The sequence below is a fragment of the Chelonoidis abingdonii genome, chromosome 24, assembly GCF_003597395.2.
Source record: "Chelonoidis abingdonii isolate Lonesome George chromosome 24, CheloAbing_2.0, whole genome shotgun sequence".
Classification (NCBI taxonomy): Eukaryota; Metazoa; Chordata; order Testudines; family Testudinidae; genus Chelonoidis; species Chelonoidis abingdonii.
The window spans coordinates 15,843,150-15,864,106 of NC_133792.1; the positions used below are offsets into that span (position 1 = coordinate 15,843,150).

The following is a 20,957-nucleotide window of genomic DNA, read 5'->3' on the forward strand; positions in this document are numbered from 1 at the left end:
TTCAATTAAAGCAGTAAACAAACAGCCCTTACCCATATTGTCGACTCCACGAGGAATAATCACATCAGCATACTTCTTTGTCTGCAAATCAGAAACAACAGTAGGGCTTGGCTTTTCACTATTGTAGTATCTAAAAGTCTGTTTGGTCAACTGAATGTTCCCGAATTCTGTAGCTGTGACAGGACAGTTGCCTCTATACTAAAAGCACTCAAGATATTTCTCGCCTCTCATACTACTACAGTGACCTGAAGCTGCTGTTACTCTTTTTTTCAGCAGAGCCTGAATCACTGCAACAAAAGCAGGTCAATCCAGTTAGAATTGGCTCCAGTCAGAACACCACAAGCTCCTTGTAAATCTGTTTGTGCGCTGAACTGATTCTTCCAAGCCCTCTGCTTTTTATAAAAAGGCAATTCCTAGTAGGGATGCTGATCTTGCTACTGCACTTACAGGATTTAAGTTAAAGACCACTCTAGCAGGAGGTCTATGCTGAAGTAAAAATTGTTTGCATTCTGCAAGCACTAACAAGTTAATTTATTTACATGGTCACCAAACTGGCAGCCGCCTCCTCTCCTGTACAATTACATGCAGGAGGGAAGGGAAGCATTGCCCCTAGGTCATAGTGCAGTGTTCCAAGTCAACTGCCACTCTGTTAGATAGGTGAAAGGCTGGGCATGTCAGCCAGAATATCCATGGCAGTAATCAGTGAGAAAAGAAACCATTCAGATAGCACTATAAATACCCACTGCATCCTGGAAAACAACCGTGACAAGGCACCGCTGGTGAGAAGCAGGGACGAGAGATGGACATCCCAGGTGCACTAGACATGTTTTTATCTCCTAAACCATTCCCACTGAGTCGCTCAGCATAGCCCCTGTGTTACAAAGATGTATAAACGCTTTGGGAAGGTTCCAACACTCCAATTCATGGGATGCTCGGTAGGACCTCACATCTGAGCCGAACTTAGCTAAGCCAAATTGTTGTGTTGTCTGCAATGAAAGGGAGACAGGCCGGATGTCTCAATAGTTTCTTTAATATCTAGGACGAACAATAGCTAACTGCCAAGGGTTAAGCTACTGGGAATTTTATTCAATGCAAAGATTAAACCTGAACAATAGGATCTTCACTAAACATTACATTTTGCTCCAAACAGCTATGATTAGGGTGGTTTCTATCAATCAGAGGGCCTTAGTCCCACTTCTTCAGCTACAGTATAAATAACCATCACTCAGCCTCCACTGCCTCTCCAGTCCCTTAAAACGTGGCTGATTTTAAACAAGAAAAGCTTGGTACCGGCAAGCAGAACTCCTCAAAGGCAGGTTTGACGAAGGTTGTGTACTGAGTCAGGATCTGCTCTAGGTCCCTCCCGCGCTTCGTATCTCGAAGAACTGGGGCAGGGGGAAAAACAAGGGGTACTGAGTTTTATTGTATACATAGAGACGATTGCCACAAGGCAAGCAGGTGGCCGATAATGGAGCAGAAGCCCAGGGTATTACCTCTGCGGGACAGCCGGACATCAGAGTCTGTGTCAACGAAGAGTCGGAGGTGGAACATGTCCCGAATATCTTGGTTATAGAATACCAGGATCCCCTCAAAGAGCACCACGTCTGCAGGATAGACCACCGTTGTCTCTGGTAACCTGCCAAGGGTATATGCACAAAGTCTCAAACAAAGTGGCTTTCAACCCGGAATGCTAACATGCAGTTCCATTCCATTAACCACGGCTAATCCAGTCCCACCTCTTCTTGCGCCCTCCAGCCCTCTGTAACAAGACCACACACATTCAGCTAGGGTGGGCCAGGGAGACAGGGCAGCTCACACTGACTCTGTCAAGCACAGTGTGGAAGATGTTACAAACTGAGACTTACCTGGAATGGGTTACAAAATCATAGGTCGGCACCTCTACAGTTTTTCCCTCCACAATATTTTTCAGGGTTGTGTGCATCAAATCATTATCAAAAGCACCTGCAAAATGAAGGAATAAAGAGACAAGGCCCAGATGCTGTTATGACCAAAATATTGCCAGTCTTTTCTCATACTGAAGGATTTCAGTCTACTAACATTCCTCTGTCTTGACATTACCAGACCCAAGAAGGGGGGGTATTCCTGGCTTATTTTTTTCTAGCTACAGCAATCCAACCTCTAAGTAATGTTAAAGGAAAATTGTAGCATAACCCCACTGTAATCACTGCATCCAGGTACAAAGTGTCTTAAACACAGACATGAGGACTAATCCAAACAGACATGAAAGCTGCCATCTAGACTGCCTGGTAGTTTACAGATGGACGTGGCAACCACAGATCAGGAAGGGAAAGGACCAAGAAAAGCCAAATCTTACATTTTTTGCATTTTATTTCTAGCTAATTCAAAAAATGTTAAGTTAACATAAACCAAAACAGATTTACAGTGTAGAAAGCTTTATACATTTGTCCTGTGTTTGAAAAGAGTGAGCCGTGCTGCTTAACCTACAGCAGGTGTCCTTCCCACTACTGCAGGGAATGTCTCCCATTTGCAATCATGTGACATCGCTAGGGCAAGGACAGCTGTTGCTTACATAGAAAAGATCTATATTAGGAAAGTATCTGATGCGTTTTTAGCTTCTTTTAATGCATTTTAGCAGCTGGAAACCGGGAGGTGATCAAGCATCATGTGAGCATTAATGTTCCGCAGACCTACAGTATTAGACTAACTCCCACTGCAAAGCAACAGTATGATGGCATCTCGCTCCAGCAACAACACCCACCAACCACAGCATGAGGATAGTGTACAGGTTTTCTAAGAACTCAGTTAGAAATTAATTAATTTTGTTCTTTCTTCCCTATTAACTGCTACTGCAGTTCTCCCTGCCTTTCACTTTGGTGGGGCTGAGGTACAGGAACCCAAATACCCAGATTTGGGGGTGTTCAATACTTCCCATTGTGTCTGTTCAAAGCCCTTTACAAACAATAATTAAACCGTGCACCAAGTCAGACTTACTTATGTCTCGTTTCAGATGCCTGAAGCATGTAAACCCTTCGGGACAGGGACTGGGAAGTGCTACAGTAATAATAAGAGAGTAGTAACTTGCCCAAAGTCACCCAGAAAGGCAGTGATAGAGCTAGGGACAGGCCCTGGATCTTTTGCATCCTAGTGCTGTGCTCTATGCACTGAACCCTCCTCTCATCAGAGCCGCAGGAAGGCCACCCCTTAGGAACACTGGGATTTCCCACTGGAATAGGTGGGAGGGGGTCTTCTCATTATGCTTAAATGAAGCATCAGTTTCTGCTGGCTCTTACAACTAATGTGCCCAGAGGAAACACTTTCCTTTAGAACTGGCTCCCTCCCAGCACAGCAAATGTCTTGCAATAGGTTGCGGGAAGCACTGATTCCTGGTGCTACCACACTGGAAAGACCAAACAGCACTTACAGAGCTGTGGCAGAACAGAAGGCGATGATTGATGAGACTGTAAGGGCACAGAGGCAGGGACTGGTCTTTTTATTTGCATGCAAAGCACCGTGCACACCCACTATGGTGTTCACAGTGAGGAGCTTTGAGGTATTTAGTCATAGCTAAGAGCAGTAGCTATTTTGTCCTTCCATGACAGTCTTCTATCAATGTCCTTCCCCATACACACTTCCTCCTTCCCGCCCTTCCCCAAAGGCAAACATGAAGTGGGGTGGGGAGCTCTTCAAAACTTTACCTGGGTGATCAAAGTTGTACTGTCCCTTCAATGCCTTGGCTTTCTGGTCTGCAGTGAGGACCTTGTAGAACCTGTCCTGGCTCAGAATGACAAGCTTTCGTTGGTGATGATCCACCTCATTTTGTCCCAGGAGCTCCATAATTTTCTCACATACTGTGGACTGAGGAACAACAAGCAGTCAGTCACAAACAACCACCCTCTGCAGCATTTTCTATCAGGGCTTCACCAACATTCAACTTCACAGCAGTCCTGGGAGGTGGTGGGTAATGATCATCCTTATTTTATAGTGGACAAAACAAGGCAGAGGTTAAGTAGCCCCTGCAACACATGTCAGAGCCAGGGACAGAACCCACTCCTGTGTTTTAAGCACTTCATTATACCTGCTCTCCTGCCTAATTCAAAACCCATCCACCAGGCTGTAGTGAGCTTTAAAGAGGGGAGGTATGGATACAACCTGCTGCAAGAAGCAGTTGGGGACATGGGACAGAAGAATGCATTCATGGGGGCACAGAGATTATGGAGTGGAACTGCCCTAAGATACAGTTTTAGGTGAGCAGAGCCATGGCAACCATCTCAAGGAAGGTTCTGTTCACAAATCTAATTTCAACCCTACTACTCACTGTGCTGGGAATGCTCAGTTTTGGTATAGAGAGAGAGAGAGAAAAATATATACTATCTCATAGAGCTAGAAGGGCCCCTGAAAGGTTATCAAGTCCAGCTTCCTGCCTTCACTAGCAGGACCAAGTACTGATTTTGCCCCAAGTGGCCCCCTCAAAGATTGAACTCACAACCCTGGGTTTAGCAGGCCAATGCTCAAACCACTGAGCTATCCCTCCCCTGGAGGCTAAATTGCCTATCACTAGTATTCCAGGTTTCCTAGGTATAGTGGGGAGGGATAGCTCCATGCTTTGAGCATTGGCCTGTTAAACCCAGGGTTGAGAGTTCAATCCTTGAGAGGGCCATTTAGGGATTGGTCCTCCTTTGAGCAGGGGGTTGGACTAGATGACCTCCTGAGGTCCCTAATAATCTATGATTCTATGATCTGATACACAAGGCTACTTTGTAATGCCAGAGCACCTTCTCTCCAGAAATGCTGTACAAACATTTGTTCATCACATCTGCCTACCTGAAGGCTAGGAGGTTTATGAGATATTCCCATTTTACAAATGGCAAACCTGAGGCACAGAGAGATTAAGTAACCAGGAACAGAACATGGACTAGAACCAAGGTTCAGTTTAAGAACACAGGAATGGCCACAGACCAGTGGTCCATCTAGCCCAGTAGCCCAGCTTCTGACAGTAGCCAGTGCCAGGTGCTTCAGAAGTGCACACAGAGCAATGATCCAGCCCATTGTCCAATCCCAGATTCTAGCAATCAGAGGTTTAGGGACACCCACAGCATGAGGTTGTGTCCTTCACCATTTGGGCTAATAGCTGTTGATGAATCTACCTGCCATGAACTTATCTAATTCTTTTCTGAACCCAGTTATACTTTTGGCTTGTACAACATCCCTTGGCAACAAGTTCCACAGATTGATTGCACTGTGTAAAGAAGTACTTCCTTACATTTGTTTTAAACCTGCTACCTATTAGTTTAATTGGATAACTCCTGATTCCTCTGTTATGTGAAGTGGTAAATAACACTTCCCTATTCACTTTCTCTCCACCATTCATAATTTATTAGACCTCTATCATACCCCCTCTTAACCGTCTCTTTTCCAAGCTGAACAGGCCGAGTCTTTTAATCTTGCCTGGTATGGAAGCTATGCCACACCCTTAATCATTTTTGTTGCCCTTCTCTGTGCGTTTTCCAATTATATATCTTTTTTTGAGATGGGGCAGACAGAACTGCACACAGTATTCAAGGTGTGGGCATACCACGGATTTATAAAGGCAATACGATATTTTCTAGCCCTTTCCTCATGGTCCCTAACATTCTGCTAGCTTTTTTTTGACTGCCGCTGCACCTCGAGCCAATGTGTTCAGAGAACTATCTGCAAAGTGGTTGTTTCTAGCTTCCAAGGCCCTTACTCCAACCACTAGATCATTCTGCCTCCCCACTGAAAAGATGGTTATTCACCTTTGTAACTGTTGTTCTTCAAGATATGTTGCTCATATCCATTCCAGTTAGGTGATTCCCAAGCCTTACCTAGGCGGTGGGGTCCGAGCAAGACGTTGCGGAATATAAGACCGCTGAGCCAAAGGCGGCATCGTCTCTGGACTGCTGGACCAGTGCTTAGTGTGATGCAAAGGTGTGGATGGAAGACCAGGTAGCCATGCGACATATTTCCTGGATGGGAACATGGGCCAGGAAAGCGGCTGATGAGGCTTGAGCCCGAATAGAATGGGCGGTGAGATGGCCAATTGGGACGTGAACCAAGTCATAGCATGCCCAGATACAGGATGTCACCCAAGATGAAATCCGTTGGGAAGAGATTGGCATGCCCTTCATGCGCTCTGCCACAGCTATAAATAGCTGAGGCGAATGTCGGAAGGGTTTGGTCCTCTTGATATAAAAAGCGAGAGCCCTGCAGACATCCAGAGTATGCAGCTGTTGTTCCCGACGCAATGAGTGCGGCTTCGGGAAAAGGACTAGTAGAAAGATGTCTTGATTAACGTGGAAGGCAGAGACCACCTTAGGGAGGAATGCCAGGTGCGGTCGTAGCTGTACCTTGTCCTTGTGGAATACTGTATACGAAGGATCCACAGTTAAAGCTCGAAGTTCTGAGACTTGCCTAGCCGAGGAGATAGCGACGAGGAAGGCTGTCTTCCAGGACAGGTACAGCAGCGAGCATGTGGCTAGAGGCTCAAAGGGGGGACCCATGAGCCTAGCTAATACGAGGTTTAAATCCCAGGTAAGGGCTGGGTGCTTGACCTGAGGGTAGAGCCGCTCCGAGCCTTTGAGGGATCTGGAAACTTTGGGGTGAGAGAAGATTGAACTGCCAGTTTCCCCAGGATGGAGGGTGGAAATAGCTGCAAGATGCACCCTTATAGAAGAGATCGCCAGGCCCTGCTCTTTGAGGGACCATAAATAGTCCAAGATAATGGGAACAGATACACCTTCTGGGATAAAGTCATGCTGGGCGCACCAGTGGGAGAAGCGCTTCTATTTGGCGAGATACGTCGTCCACGTGAAAGGCTTTCTGCTTCCCAGCAGCAGCTGTTGCACTGAGGTGAGCAACGCAACTCAGATTGGCTCAACCAGACAGCCATGCTGTCAGATAGAGGGACTGCAGGTCCGGGTGGTGAAGCCTGCCGAAGTCCTGCGTTATGAGGTCCAGGCAGAGTGGCAGAGGTATCAGGTCTGCCAGAGAAAGGTTGAGCAGCAGGGTGTATCAGTGCTATCTCGGTCATGCCGGAGCGATCAGTATTAGCTGGGCTCTGTCCTGCAGAGCTCGAGTAGAACTCTGTGGACGAGAGGAAATGGTGGGAAGGCATAAAATAGGCGACCTTTCCATGGAATTAGGAACGTGTCCGAGAGGGAGCCCAGGGAGTGACCTTGTAGGGAGCAGAACACCTGGCATTTCCTGTTCTCTCTGGAGGCAAAGAGATCTATGTGGGGAAAGCCCCACTTCCGGAATACAGAATGGAGAATGTCCGGACGGATGGACCACTCGTGAGATAGGAAGGATCTGCTCAGCTGACCTGCGAGAGTGTTCCGGACTCCTGGGAGAAAGGAGGCTACCAGGTCTATTGAGTGGGCTATGCAGAAGTCCCACAGTTGGATGGCCTCCTGACAAAGGGGGGAGGACCATGTCTCTCCCTGTTTGTTTATGTAACACATGGCCGTTGCATTGTCTGTGAACACTGCAACACAACAGCCCTGTAGATGACGCTGGAATGCTCGGCACACCAGTCAGACTGCTCTCAGTTCTCGGACATTTATGTGTAACGCCAACTCCCGAGACGACCAAAGGCCTTGAGTGCGAAGGTGCCCTAGGTGAGCACCCCAGCCGAGAGATGACGTGTCCGTTGTTAGGGACATGGAGGGCTGCGGTGGATGGAATGGCAGACCTGCACACACCAGGGATGGCGTCTGCCACCAGTCGAGGGAGCCTAGAATGCTCGGCAGGATTGTGAGTATACTGTCTATGGCGTCTCTGCCCAGACGATAGGCTGAGGTGAGCCAAGTTTGAAGAGGATGCATGCGCAGTCTGGCGTGCTTTGTGACGAATGTGCATGCAGCCATGTGACCGAGGAGGCCAAGGCAAGTGCGGGCAGAGGTTGTTGGGAAGCTTTGAAGTCTTTGTACAAGGGAGACTATAGCCTGAAAACGAGGCAGAGGCAAACTGGCCGTTGCAAGATTGGAGTCCAGCATGGCTCCGATGAACTCTATCCTCTGTGTCGGCACCAGAGTGGACTTTTCTAAATTGATTATCAGGCCTAGACGCATGAATAGGTCCTTGATGATAGTCACATGACAGGTGACTTGTGCCTTGGAGGTCCCTTGAATAATCCAGTCGTCGAGGTATGGGAAGACATGTATTCGACGACGAAGTAGGGAAGCGGCGACTACCGCCATACACTTCGTGAATACCCAAGGGGCCAAGGAGAGGCCAAAGGGAAGGACCGTAAACTGATAATGTTGATGATTCACCACAAAGTGTAGATACCGTCTGTGCGGGGGGTAAATTGCAATGTGGAAATATGCGTCCTTCATGTTGAGAGCGGCGTACCAATCTCCGGGATCCAGGGAAGGAATGATGGTTCCCAGGGATACCATGTGGAACTTGAACTTTTTCATCAATTTGTTCAGTCCTCGCAGGTCTAGGATAGGCCGGAGGCCCCCTTTCACCTTGGGGATTAGGAAATAAAGGGAATAAAACTTCTTGCCCCTTAATTCCTCCGGTAACTGCTCTATAGCTCTGATTGTAAGGAGCCTCCGAACCTCCTGCAGGAGGAGTTGCTCGTGAGAGGGGTCCCTGAAGAGGGACGAGGAGGGGGAGTGGGAGGGAGGGGGTGAAAGAAACTGAAGATGGTATCCAAGCTCCACCGTGCATAGGACCCAAAGATCCGAAGTTAATTGGAACCACACAGGGAGGAACGGGGAAAAGCGGTTGTAGAACTGAAAAGGATCCTGGGAGACAATTGGTACACTGCTCTTGGGTGCACCCTCAAAAGTTTGATTTGGGTCCCGCTGCTGGCTTGGTGGGACTGGAATTTGTTACCCCCTTGAGGTCCAGACTGATGTCTGCAGTTGGTACGACCTCGCCTTCTGGTAAAGTCTTGCCTTGGCCTAGGCGGGGGGTAAGGGCGCTGAGGTTGAGAATGGAAGGACCGTCTTTGAGTCTGTGGCATATGCATTCCCAGCGAACGCATAATTTACGTGGTTGTCTTTTAGACTCTGAAGCCTAGGGTCCGTCTTTTGTGAGAACAGGCCCTGGCCATCAAATGGTAAGTCTTGTATGGTATGTTGAAGTCCAGGGGGCAGTCCTGACACTTGCAGCCATGATATACGGCGCATGGCTATTCCAGAGGTGACCGTTCTAGCTGCCGAATCGGTGGCATCCAGTGAGGCCTGTAGGGAGGTCCGCGCTACTCTCTTTCCCTCCTCCAGGAGTGATGTAAATTCCTGGCGGGAGTCCTGTAGGACCAGCTCTGTAAACTTCCCTACGGCCTCCCACGTGTTGTAGTTGTACCTACTCAGGAGGGCTTGTTGGTTTGCTACCCTGGGTTGAAGGCCTCCCGCGGAATAGATTTTCCGTCCCAACAAATCCATTTGCCTGGCCTCCCTTGATTTAGGTGCAGGGGCTTGTTGGCCGTGGCGTTCCCGTTCATTGACAGACTGAACAACCAATGAACAGGGAGGAGGGTGCACATATTCATTCATACCCCTTGGAAGGCACCATGTATTTCCGTTCGACCCCTCTGGCTGTGGGCGGGATAGATGCTGGGGATTGCCAGATGGTGTCTGCTCTAGCCTGGATCGAACGGATGAAGGGGAGAGCCACCCTAGTTGGTGTCTCCGCTGACAATATACTTATCACTGGGTCTTCCACCTCTGGAACTTCCTCTACTGGCAAGCTGATATTCTGGGCAACACGCCACAGAAGGTACTGGTGTGACCTGAGGTAAATCGAGCTGGGCCCGATGATGACGTCCCCGCTACTGCCTCATCCGGAGAAGAGGAGAATGACAGCCCCGGGACGAGTGGGTCTTGTACTGACTCCTGATCCTGGGGGACCTCTGGGGCTGGAAGATCGTGTGGGTCCGGTATGTGGGTAGGAGCTTCCTCCGTACCAGCCGGGGGAGGTCTGCTAACAGTGGCCTCTGGCATGCGGTGCTCTGAGGGACCGGAGTGTGATGGGCCAGCGGGTTCCTCTTGGCCCCGGTGATAAGCCCAAGGTGTCCAAAAGGACCACTGATGAGGTCCCTGGTCCGGGCCATGGGTATGACTATCTGAATCCCCATAGGAAGCACTGTCCGCATGGGATGAGACGGATGGATGACGAGAGGGCCACGGAGGAGCTGAGGCCGTTTGGGCAAGGTCTCTGCGTCCATTCGATCCTTCTCCACACGGCACCGAGGGAGGGTACCGGGAGTCATACCGGTGCCGGGAGTGAGACCGGGACCTGCGACCAGCGCGGTGCCGGGAGGTCAACTGGTGCCTTGAATCTCTTTGCCGAGATCGCCTGCGAGAGATACGGTGCCGTGAGCGGTGCCGGGACCTGGACCGGTGCCGAGAGTATTGGGATGGCGACCGGGATCTTGACCGGTGCCGCGAGTATGACCGGTACCTAGATGGAGAGCGGTACTGGGACTGCGAGTGGCGCCAGGACTGAGATCGATGATGGGACCAAGACTGCCTGCGGGACCTGGATCATGACCGGCGACATTCGGCAGTACCGGGCAAGGATGGTCTCACCATGGCAGGCTTGCCTAATGATTGAACAACCTGCACCGGCGGTGCCAGGGGTTGAGGCCGCTCGGGCTCCGTCAAGGCAATCAACTCCCTTGCAGCAGAGAACGTCTCCGGCGTGGAAGGCACGATAAGCTCAACCACGGCGTGTGCTGGGGAGCTGACAGGCACTGGACTCAACGCCTCTTGTGAGACCGGAATCAACGGTGCAGAAGACTTCGGTGCCGCGGCAGTTGACGGTGCCGGGCGGTCCGATTTAGCTGTACGCTCTGACTGCAGCGTTGATACAGGAGCCGCAGGAGTCTTATGCTTCTTGCTCCTTGGGGAGAGAGAGCAGTGCCGGGCAGGAGCTTGGGCCGGTGAAGGCTGGTGTCGAGGAGCTTTCACTGTAGCCGCACACTCCGGTGCGGATGAGGCACTTGTCCCCGGTGCCGCAGTCGGTGCTGAAGATGGAAGTAAACGTTAGAGCTACCTCCATCAAGAGTTGCTTTAGACGAATGTCCCGTTCCTTTTTCGTCCAGGGCTTGAAGGCTTTGTAAATGCGGCATTCGTCTGCAAGGTGGAATTCGCCCAAGCACTTCAAACAGGAGTCGTGAGGGTCTCCTGTGGGCATCGGCCTATGACAGGCCGAGCACAGTTTGAAGCCCAGTGAGCCGGGCATGGGCCCCGGTACTGGGTGAGGAGAAAGGGCTAACCCCCGATCTCCTTTAACTATATACAATAACTACTACAACGAATTACTAAAACTAGAAACTAACTAGAAATATAGAAGATCAAACTATATACACAAGAACTATTATAAACGAGTGAATCGCTAGGGAGGTGGAGATCAGCTAAGCCGCACTCCACTGTTCCAACGACCAACACAGGCGGTAAGAAGGAACTGAGAGGCGGTTGGGCCGGCAGGGGTATAAATCCGGCACCTTAGCGGTGCCATTCCAGGGGGCGCCCTGCCGGCCCACCGAGTGTTGCTAGGGTAAAAATCTTCCAACAAACATGCATGCGGCGCGCGCACACCTAACTGGAATGGATATGAGCAAGCACTCGAAGAAGAAGTTGACATTCCCTCCTTGGCAACTTAGTTTCTCTGCAGAAAGCAGGTGCTGACAGCCCAACAAAAAAGTGCCTGGAATAGGTTGTGTACATTGAAAGGGGTTCTCAGACATAACATTTATTATTGGATCATACCCTAACTAAAACACCATTTTTCTGAGAGTGGGCGCACCACACAGAGTAGGGCTGAACTGCAGCTGACAGCAAGTCTCTCAGCCTGGGGCCACAGACTCATGCTAGGTCTGCTCATGCTAGTGTGCTAACAAGAGCGGTGTGGACATGGCAGCTCAAGCTAGTGACCTGAACTCAGACCCCATCGTTGGGGCTTGGACTCAGGCAGCTAGCATGAGCCACCATGCATCTGTCCAGCCAGGCTGGGAGGTTGCTCCCAGCTGCAGTGTAGTCATACCCACAGAGGCCAAACAAAGCACTGGGTTTTCCTCAGATCCATCCATCTCCTAGGTCAAAGTGGGGTCAGCTCTGGAATTGGGCTGGGTCAATATTTGTGTTGAGAGCAAAGTGCAGGTTCCTTCCACATCTCCTGTTAGGCAAACCTCTACCTTTTACACAGACCATCCCCCAGGCTCTCTAACAAACATCTCTTCTCCCAGGACAAGGTTACTGCAAAATAAAGATTACGCATGGAAAGGCAATCCGAGTGAGAGATTGGTGGGCATGTGGGAGGCTCTTTCTCTAAGGCTTTTGGTTCCAACCCACTTGGGAGTTTGCTGGTCTTGCTATGAGAACTGCACTTCATTTTAGATCCCTGTTTACCTCCAGGTTTGGCGTGTGCTCACTTTTATCATGGTAAATCACTGACGTCAGAAATGTTGCCTCATGCAACTGCGGCAAGGGAGAAGAAAACTGCTGCTGACGTACGGAAGCTTGTGTCCTTTAAAGCACCTGCCCTTTTCTCATGTCTCATTTTGAGTCTTTGTCCCATGTTTTGCCACGTGTTTGAGCCCCAGGAGCTTGAGCCATTTGTGCTAGCCAGGATCACTCAGATGGTGAAGGGAAGTAGGTGTGATGGTCTGGTCCCTAATAATAATACTGATGCCACTTTGGAGCAAATGTACTTTACAACTATCAGGTCAGTCTCCCAGCGAGGTAGCTCAGTATCCTACTAACCTGGCAGATGGGGAACAGAGATGGGTGAAGTGACTTGCCCAAAGTCACACAAGTTGGTTACGGTGCTGGGGATAGACCCCAGGAGGCCTGGTTCTCCACTGCTGCCTCGAGAGGCTGATCTATCCACAACCAGAGACGAGACCGAACAAACTCCTTTCACTTGGGAGTCTGGGAACCGGAACGAGACACACAAATGGCACCCAAAGCCTCCTCCCACAAAATCATCACAGCAGAGGTACCCGCTCCATAGACAGGAACCCACCGTGCTGCAAACTGATGTGGGGCTCCCTATAGACACAGCCCAAAACACCCACCCACTCAGGGGCCTTCACCTCCACAGGTGTCCCCAGCACCTAGACATGCACCCCGCTGGGTGGGGAGGCCAGCACCCCTAAGGGCGCCCCCCGGCAGCGCCGTACGGACCGGGGGGGGGCGCACCGGGAGCTCTGCGGGGCGGAGGCCGAGCACCCCCGGCAGCGCCGTACGGACCGGGGGGAGCTGAGACCGGCCAAACTCATCTCACCCATGAGCTCCCTTGGCCCGGCGCAGCCCCGGGGGCGGCTCCTACCTTGCCGCTGGCGGTGCCTCCGCTCACCCCGATCAGGAAGGGCCTGGGGTGCGGTCGCTCGGCCTCTCCCCCGCCGAGGCTGCTGCCCACCGAAGCCATTACTCTCCAGTCGCCACTGCCTCAGGAGGACTACAACTCCCAGCAGCCACTGCGAAGCACTTCCCCCTAGGAGAGCTGCCGGACAGCCGTGAGGCAGCCTGGGAGCTATAGTCCCTGCATCTGCAGCGTTTAGAGCCTGCGCACTCGGCTCTGCAGCCCCTGTGATAACAGAGGTTTCAGACCAGCAGCCCTGTTAGTCTGTATCCGCAAAAAGGACAGGAGAACTTGTGGCACCTGAGAGACTAACACATTTATTTCAGCGTGAGCTTCCGTGAGCTACAGCTCACTTCTTCGGATATTCCATTCTATGCACCTGAAGAAGTGAGCTGTAGCTCACGAAAGCTCACGCTGAAATAAATTTGTTAGTCTCTAAGGTGCCACAAGTCCTCCTGTTCTTTTTGTGATAAGAGACCAGCTGGACAGGGGTGTGAGGAGTGAGAGACTTGGGCTGTGGGGGTGACATGTTAACGGGGAGAGTTACAAACCAGGGGTGAGGGGGTGGATCGTCACTGCAACTGGCTGGGAGCAGGCCAGGGCAATGGTTTTGCAGATGAAAACTGCCCCTTTTCTAAAATCGTTTTCCATGGGAAACCTGCAATTTTGCCAAAAAACCCCAACCCTAATTTTCTGTCAGGAAAATCACAATGACAACTCCCCAGTGCTCAGCCTCCCCTCCCGCCCTAGGGTGACCAGATAGCAAGTGTGAACAATCAGAACGAGGGGTAACAGGCTCTTCTGCAAGACAAAGCCCCTAATATTGGGACATGTGGTCACACTACTCCCTCAGCTCCAGCAGCTAGACAGGCAAAGCTTAGGGAACATAGGCTGGAAGGCTCTTGTCAACTGCAGTTTCTCACTGAGAGGGAGCAGGGGCAGCTAGAAAGCTGGAAAATTCCTTTTCAATCCTCCTGAAAAGGATTTTTTCTATATATCTCTTCCTGCAAGAAAATGATGTGTTTTTGACTTTTCACCCCAATTCAAGAAAAAACATTTTAAAAAAGGTGAAATTTTTCACGGGAAGGGGCTTCCCAGGCCAGCTCTAATCAGTACACCAGCATTTAGAGACCAAAGGATCCCTGTTGGATTTACCAGGGAAAGAGATTCCATCATGTATATTATATTAAAAGATGGAAGCAGCTAGGAGCTCCCCCAGGAGTGGTCTTGAAGGTTGCACATATATATCATGCCACTCACTCCCTATGCAAACGACTGTACCTTTAACACTGCCACTCACCCTCCTCACAAATAATTATGATGACACCCTTCTGTACTTTCAGCAAAAGCACAAGATCCAAGCACAATGCACTATAACAAAAGTGCAATGCACTACTGTTATATAACACGTCCTACTTGCATAGCCTACATTTCACAATGGGCTAAGTATAACTAAAGTCAACTCTTGGAAAGAGGCAATGTGTAAGAGCAAAAAGTGTTAAGTGCAAAGCAGCACTGTTTTCTTTCATTACAACAAGCTACTTTTACATACACCTCTACCCCGACAGAACGCTGTCCTCAGGAGCCAAAAAATCTTACTGCATTATAGGTGAAACAGCGTTCTATCGAACTTGCTTTGATCCGCCGGAGCGTGCAGACCTGCCCCCCTGGAGCGCTGCTTTACCGCGTTATATCGGGGTAGAAGTGTATTGCATATTTCATCCAAAATGCTATTCAGCACACGTAATGCTTTGCACTTTGGATGAAAGATTGCAGAACAAACGCAACATGGTGTAAAAAAGGCAGCCACCTTGGATCTGTCATTCAAAAAATGCATGAGACTTCGACTTTGACAAAGAAATGCTAATGTAGAATTTTTTCCTGACTCTCTTTCTTTGGCTGACTTTCCCTTCCGTGGGCTGGTCAATAGTAGAAAATTTGGCAGTAATAAAATACAGTGGTGTATGTTAAGGGGCTCTATCAGATGGGTAATCCAGGTAGTACACAGATACAAAGTCCGGTTGAAGACACACAGGCTGCTCTGATGCAAAGCAGGGTCTAACTCCACTAATTTTCCAGTAAATAACTGGTGTAAGCCCCTCTTTATACAAATGCAGCAGGTCTATACTATACTATAGTGCCTAGAAACCCCCGTTATGGACCAGGACCCCACTGTGCTAGGTCCCTACCCCAGAGAGCTTACCATCTAAGACAAGAGACAACAGATGGATATGAAGGGGGAGCATCAATGCAGTGACGCTGTTGTGAATTACATTAATCTAAAGAGGGCTGTAGTTACACTTGTAAACATTTTCAGCAATTCTCCAGATGTAGACAAGAGCCCTTATTTTCTTCCTGCTTTGGGGGGAAGGAGGTTACAAAAGTCAGAAGCCTACAGCAATTTCCCTGGCAGCAGTTCAGTTTTACTTTCAGCCTAAAAAAGTCTGCATGGCCTCTCCTTTATGTTGAGGATTTCATTTCTGAAAGAAGCTGGCAGATTCCTTTTCCAATCTGTCTGGCTGCAGCTTTCAGAAGCACTTAGCAAAGGCCAAACAGAGTTTCCAGTCTCCTGTTTGTCTCCAAAAAGTGTAACTAGTGAGAATTAATGTTAATTCACATTTTCTTTTCTTTTGTTTTTTAAAAAACAAATTCCCTGAGTATGTGGTGGCAGAGTGGGGCTCTAGAAGACATACCTCAGGGGCAGGTTCAGGGCAGCCTGCAGCAGGGGAAGCAGGCTTTCTAATTTCTTAACTGAGGTAATTTTCTTTGTAAAGGTTTCCAGACTCTCTCCTCCTGTTTTATGCACCACCCCCCAGTTTGCCAGCTCACTGCTGCTTCTAATGGTTCTTAGCAGCAGCTGCTCTGGCTTTTAGCTCCCAAAGACTGGGAAAGGGACATGTTTTGGGAGCTTGCTGTTCAGTTTTCTCCCTTTTTTACTGTTTTTTTCTTGAAGGCCTTACCCAAAGCCCACTGACGTCAACTGAAAGGCTCCCGTTGATTTCAGTGGGCTTGGACCAGGCCCTACGTGAGAACAGAGCTGCTAAAAGATGCCAGCTTGACACTACTGGAGAGTAAAAGCCTCTTTCCCCTAGAGCAGGTGTAGCATGGGTGGAATTTAGAGGGACAATCACTCTCCATAGTGCTTTCAGTCGCTGTCCTCTCTGCTGAGGCTCCCAACAAAGGGGTCAACATGCCAATGGTAAGTATTGCTATTTTTTTTTATACCTGCCTACCAGAAACAAGGCTAAGACCCTTCAAAACTTACTAGCCAGACATCTGTCAGAGGGTCTCTCCCCTCCCCCAACTCACGTAGATATATGAGGATTGTTAAACTCTTGAGTAAGCTTTATAATAATTTCTGATAGTAGAGACCTCAGTAATTTAGCAGTCAAAGGCACAGCAAGATTCAGTGGCTGAAAGCAAGAAAAACTCAGACTAAAAATAAGGTACAAGTTTTTAACAGTGAGGGTCATTAAGCACTGGAACAACCATGGGTTGTGGTGGATTCTTTGTTACTTGACATCTTTCCATCACAATGCTGCAGCTCAACCAGAAGTTACAGTCTTGAAGCAAGCATCAACTGGCAAAATTCTCCGGCCCGTGTTATGCAGGAGGTCATACTAATGGTCCCCTCTGAAATCTGACTATCAATCTACACTATAACCAGGCTATCTACAAAGCACAAGTGTTCTCTACATAGTAGAAACAGACAACAGATTGTACGGAAGCCAGTATCAGAAGATAAACACGATCAGAGAACTAGAAAATAGATGGCAAACAGGAACAGAGCAGTTGTGGGAGGAATTTTTAGACAAGATCAGGTGAGAGAGAGAAAGGCGAGGACTTGGCGTTCACTGTAAGGATAAGGAGAAAGAACAGTCTGTTTGCCATGTAAAATCAAAGTCCTGAAAACTCCAAAGGACTTTTTTAGGCTAGCCAAATATTACTTTCCATGCTGGCCATTTCCCTGAAGTGGTACGGATTTGTCTCAAAGCAAAAAAACTGGAAGGGAATATCTTGGAAGGCAGCTGGGTCAGTGCCCCATTCCCCTCAGAACATCATCCAGGCAATTTCACAGGAACCTGTCTCTAAAGATAGACTCAAAACCCAAAGATTTTATTAACGACACAATGGAACAAATGCATCACAGAGACCCAGAAAGGCCAGGTTCAAGTATGGGCCACATTTATATATGAGAAGTGCAACCAACGGACAGCATAGCAAAACCCACCAATTATATGAACGAATTGGGGTGGACAAGGCAAGAAGTGGATTAGGAACCATGAGAAATGTAAAAGAAATTGCAGGGTAATAACCCAGTTCTGCCCCTCAGTGGGACTAGTGTTAATGGTCAACCATAAACCCAGTAGGAAAGTTGGAATCAAGGTCTCTCTTACTCTCTTAAAACCTTTCTCACAGAAACTGGAGGCAGGGCACATACTCTAAGCACTATAAAGAGAAATAAATCAGTCAAGCTTAAAAATGTGTCGGATGTAATCATTAAACTATTTACATCCAGAGAAAAATGTTAACAATCCAGTAACAGGGTGATATGGGCAGGGCCAGCTCTACAGTTTTCACCACCCCAAGCAGCACGCCGAACTGCCGCCGCGGCAGGGCAAGTCCATGTGCCCTTAGGGCGGCAGGCGCGTTTCCGCGGTGGTGACGCCGCCCCGGACAGCTAAACATAGAAGCTGCCACTGAATTGCCCTCACCGCACAAACGCATCTGCCGCCCTAAGAGCACATGAACTGCCCCCGCCCTCCGCGGCGGCAATTCGGCGCACTGCTTGTGGGCAAAACAACATGGACTGCCGCCCCTTGCAGACTGCCGCCCCAAGCACCAGCTTGGAATGCTGGTGCCTGGAGCCGGCCCCGGATACAGGAAACGCAGTCGCCATTGGAATTAAATAGGAAATCAGATATTTTCAAATCCGACATAAGGTTAATTCTGCTGAAGATTTTGCTTAGATGAGAAATTGTTTTAAATGCTCTTAAATTAACACAGACCATTTAACTGATAACTGTGGAGCTGTTTGATTGTTTGACCATCACAAAAGGGAGCTGCATTTCCTGGGTCCTCATTAATTCTTTGCAGTCTGATGAAATCTCAGGAAAAAAGGCCACACCCCTTTTGAATCAGACAATGGCACCCTTTGCAGCCACAGAAATAAAGAAACAGCCAGAAGTGAGGAAAGAGAGGGAGGTTTAATACTGCACTGCACATCACCTTCAGCTTGACCCACTCACATTACACAGTAAGGGACGTGGTCATGTAACATGGTGGCTCTGTCCCTGAATATGCCCCTGTGTCACAGCACGCTACTGTCTAGCGGCTGCTAATAGCCCACGATCATCCAGGTTAGCTGTCAGCAAGACAAGGGTGTCTGTAATAAACAGTCACACTACGACAATCCTTGGAGAACATTTTAAAGAGAACCCAGATGAGAGTGCAAAACACAATTCAAACTCAAAGCAAAACCACAGCGTGGCTGCTGGCCTGTTCCAGACACACCTGACCCTTACATGGAAGTACCAGTGACTCTGACTCAGCCCTGACTTTAAAGTTAAAATTAATAAACCACAGAACTAAATTCCTAAAGAGCAGATTAGGAAATAATCATCAGAGCAAGTGAATCAGCTGCACTGAGACTGCTACTGGGAAAATTAACATACATTCAACTTTCCACAGAAGTTGTGGAGCTGCCAGTAGCTACTACATCTTTGGCCATCCCAGTCCTGTCTCACACCCCCACATCCTCTTGTCTTGTTCCTGATCTTCAGCACTTCCCGATATCCTGGTCCTGCCCCTACTTCAGCAGCTCTTGCAAATCCAGTCCTAGGTCTCTCTGTAAACACATCTTCATCTTGATCCAGCAGTTAGCAGGGTGGCAGCACAGACAAGCTTAGCAAGGGAAAGTGTTTGAAAGGCAAATGCGGCAAGGAGTAGGGATTTAACTGGTGGATTGACTGGTGCCCCTGGATTTAACTGGATTGACTGGTGCCCCTGCTGCACCAAAGACAGAGCCAGCAGCAAGTACAGGAGGGTAAGAGGCATCAGGAACATGGAAAGGAATTTTTTTTTAGACACTGGTACCTGGGCTACCCTCCTGGCCTGTCCTAATTCCAAAGAGACCGTTGCTACTGAACAACCATCATTTGGAGTTAATGATTCCCAGGAGAGAGGGATACAGACTGAAACCAGCACTGCAATCGTGCCACAGCCCAGGTACAGCAGCAGAAATAACTGCCCAACAAAGCAGACTGGGGGAGGGAAAGGACAGACTTCTGCTGGCACAGCTGTGTTGGCCAGCGGCATGAGGAGGTGCGATTCCTAACCAACATAGCCGAGGTGACAGAAATCTGGAGTGTAGATATAGTTACACTGACAAAACTGCTCACTCACGTTACTACACTAGTGCAAAGTGCTGGCATAGCTGTGTCCAGCTAGAAGAGCTTTGCTGGTGTAATATAACAGTGCTCCAAGTGTAAACACAGCCTTAGATTCCTGAGAGCTCAGCTACTCGCCCAAGTTGTACCACTTTCCACACCAGAGCCTGCATCAATATAACTATATCCATAACAAATCACAGTTATACCAGCACAAAAGCTGTGTGGAGACCAGGACCTGAGCCTCCTGTCCCCACGAGGGAGGCAATATAATGACAGCTTAGAGCCGGACAAGACATGTTCACGAGAAGTTACAAAGTTGCTTTAACTTCAAAGGGCTTGAAACAGATCCAGTTTGGGTCTCCCTCCCCCTTTACAATTTCCCAAGTTTTGCTCTCTGCAGCCCTTTTACTGAAGACGTCACCGAATCTTTAGAGAATGCCAGGTTTTGGTAAAATGTTTTAATGGATGAAATGCTGCGGGGAAGGCGAGGTTTTTTTTGTGGGAAAAAAAACAACAGGCAACTTTTCACAAAAAAAATTATTTTTGCAACAAAAAAGCCATTTGTGACAAAATGAACTTCATTTGAAAAATTTCAAGCATCTCTGCTTGTCTGGGGTTGGAGGAGGAGCTCCTCCAACTCTACGCAGGCCCCAGATCAGTGTCCACCCATGCCAGCTCGGTCACAACTGCCATCCAGGTAGCATTGCTGTGCTCTGTTAAAAAAAAACAAACAAACGCAGCTGTGTTCCACACCAGAGGTGGCTGCAGTTCAGCGAGGGCTGCCTGGAAATTAAAGATGGTGGCTCCTAGAGGCCACGTGATCCCCAAGTACTCTACTGTGCTCAGTGAAGACAGAAGGCAAGTTCATCTCACGTTTGTTCATTGACAGCTGCCACTTGGAAACTAACAGATTCTCCCCAGTGCATGCCCCAAATATTTACTAGTTGTGGGGATCTGTATCGTGATGTTATACAAGGCTCCACGCCAGGCGAGCACTTTACAAATGTAAAGTACAGGCTCCTGTCCCAAAGAGATTACAGTCCTGCAAACGCACATGTGAGTAACTTTACTTTGGTGAGCAGTCCCACTGGAATCACTGGGATTGACGAGTCAGTAAAGTTACAGATGTCATGTGCACAAGGGTTTGGCAGGATCGAGCCCATGACAGACAACAGTCCCCTCCCCTCAGAGCAGAGAAAGGCTACAACACAAGATATTAGATCTGTCTTTTTTCTTTGGCTCTATTTT

At 48.8% G+C, this 20,957-nt stretch overlaps 1 protein-coding gene across 3 annotated transcripts in view; it reads right to left on the reverse strand.

The window, feature by feature from the left end:
- UCK1 (uridine-cytidine kinase 1) overlaps nt 1–20,957 on the reverse strand; it is a 30,752-nt gene that overhangs the window by 4,458 nt on the left and 5,337 nt on the right. The window contains exons 1-7 of one of the 3 annotated variants that reach the window (XM_032797933.2): nt 13,285–13,414; nt 12,363–12,431; nt 3,678–3,837; nt 1,866–1,962; nt 1,494–1,636; nt 1,291–1,385; nt 33–81 (exon numbers count right to left, since the gene is read on the reverse strand). In XM_032797933.2, the coding sequence (XP_032653824.1) occupies nt 33–81; nt 1,291–1,385; nt 1,494–1,636; nt 1,866–1,962; nt 3,678–3,837; nt 12,363–12,431; nt 13,285–13,383 (712 nt within the window). In that variant the 5' untranslated portion in view covers nt 13,384–13,414. Of the gene's footprint in view, nt 1–32; nt 82–1,290; nt 1,386–1,493; nt 1,637–1,865; nt 1,963–3,677; nt 3,838–12,362; nt 12,432–13,284; nt 13,428–20,957 lie in introns of those variants that run through there. The other 2 variants (XM_032797934.2, XM_075060663.1) reach the window with 2 other exon arrangements.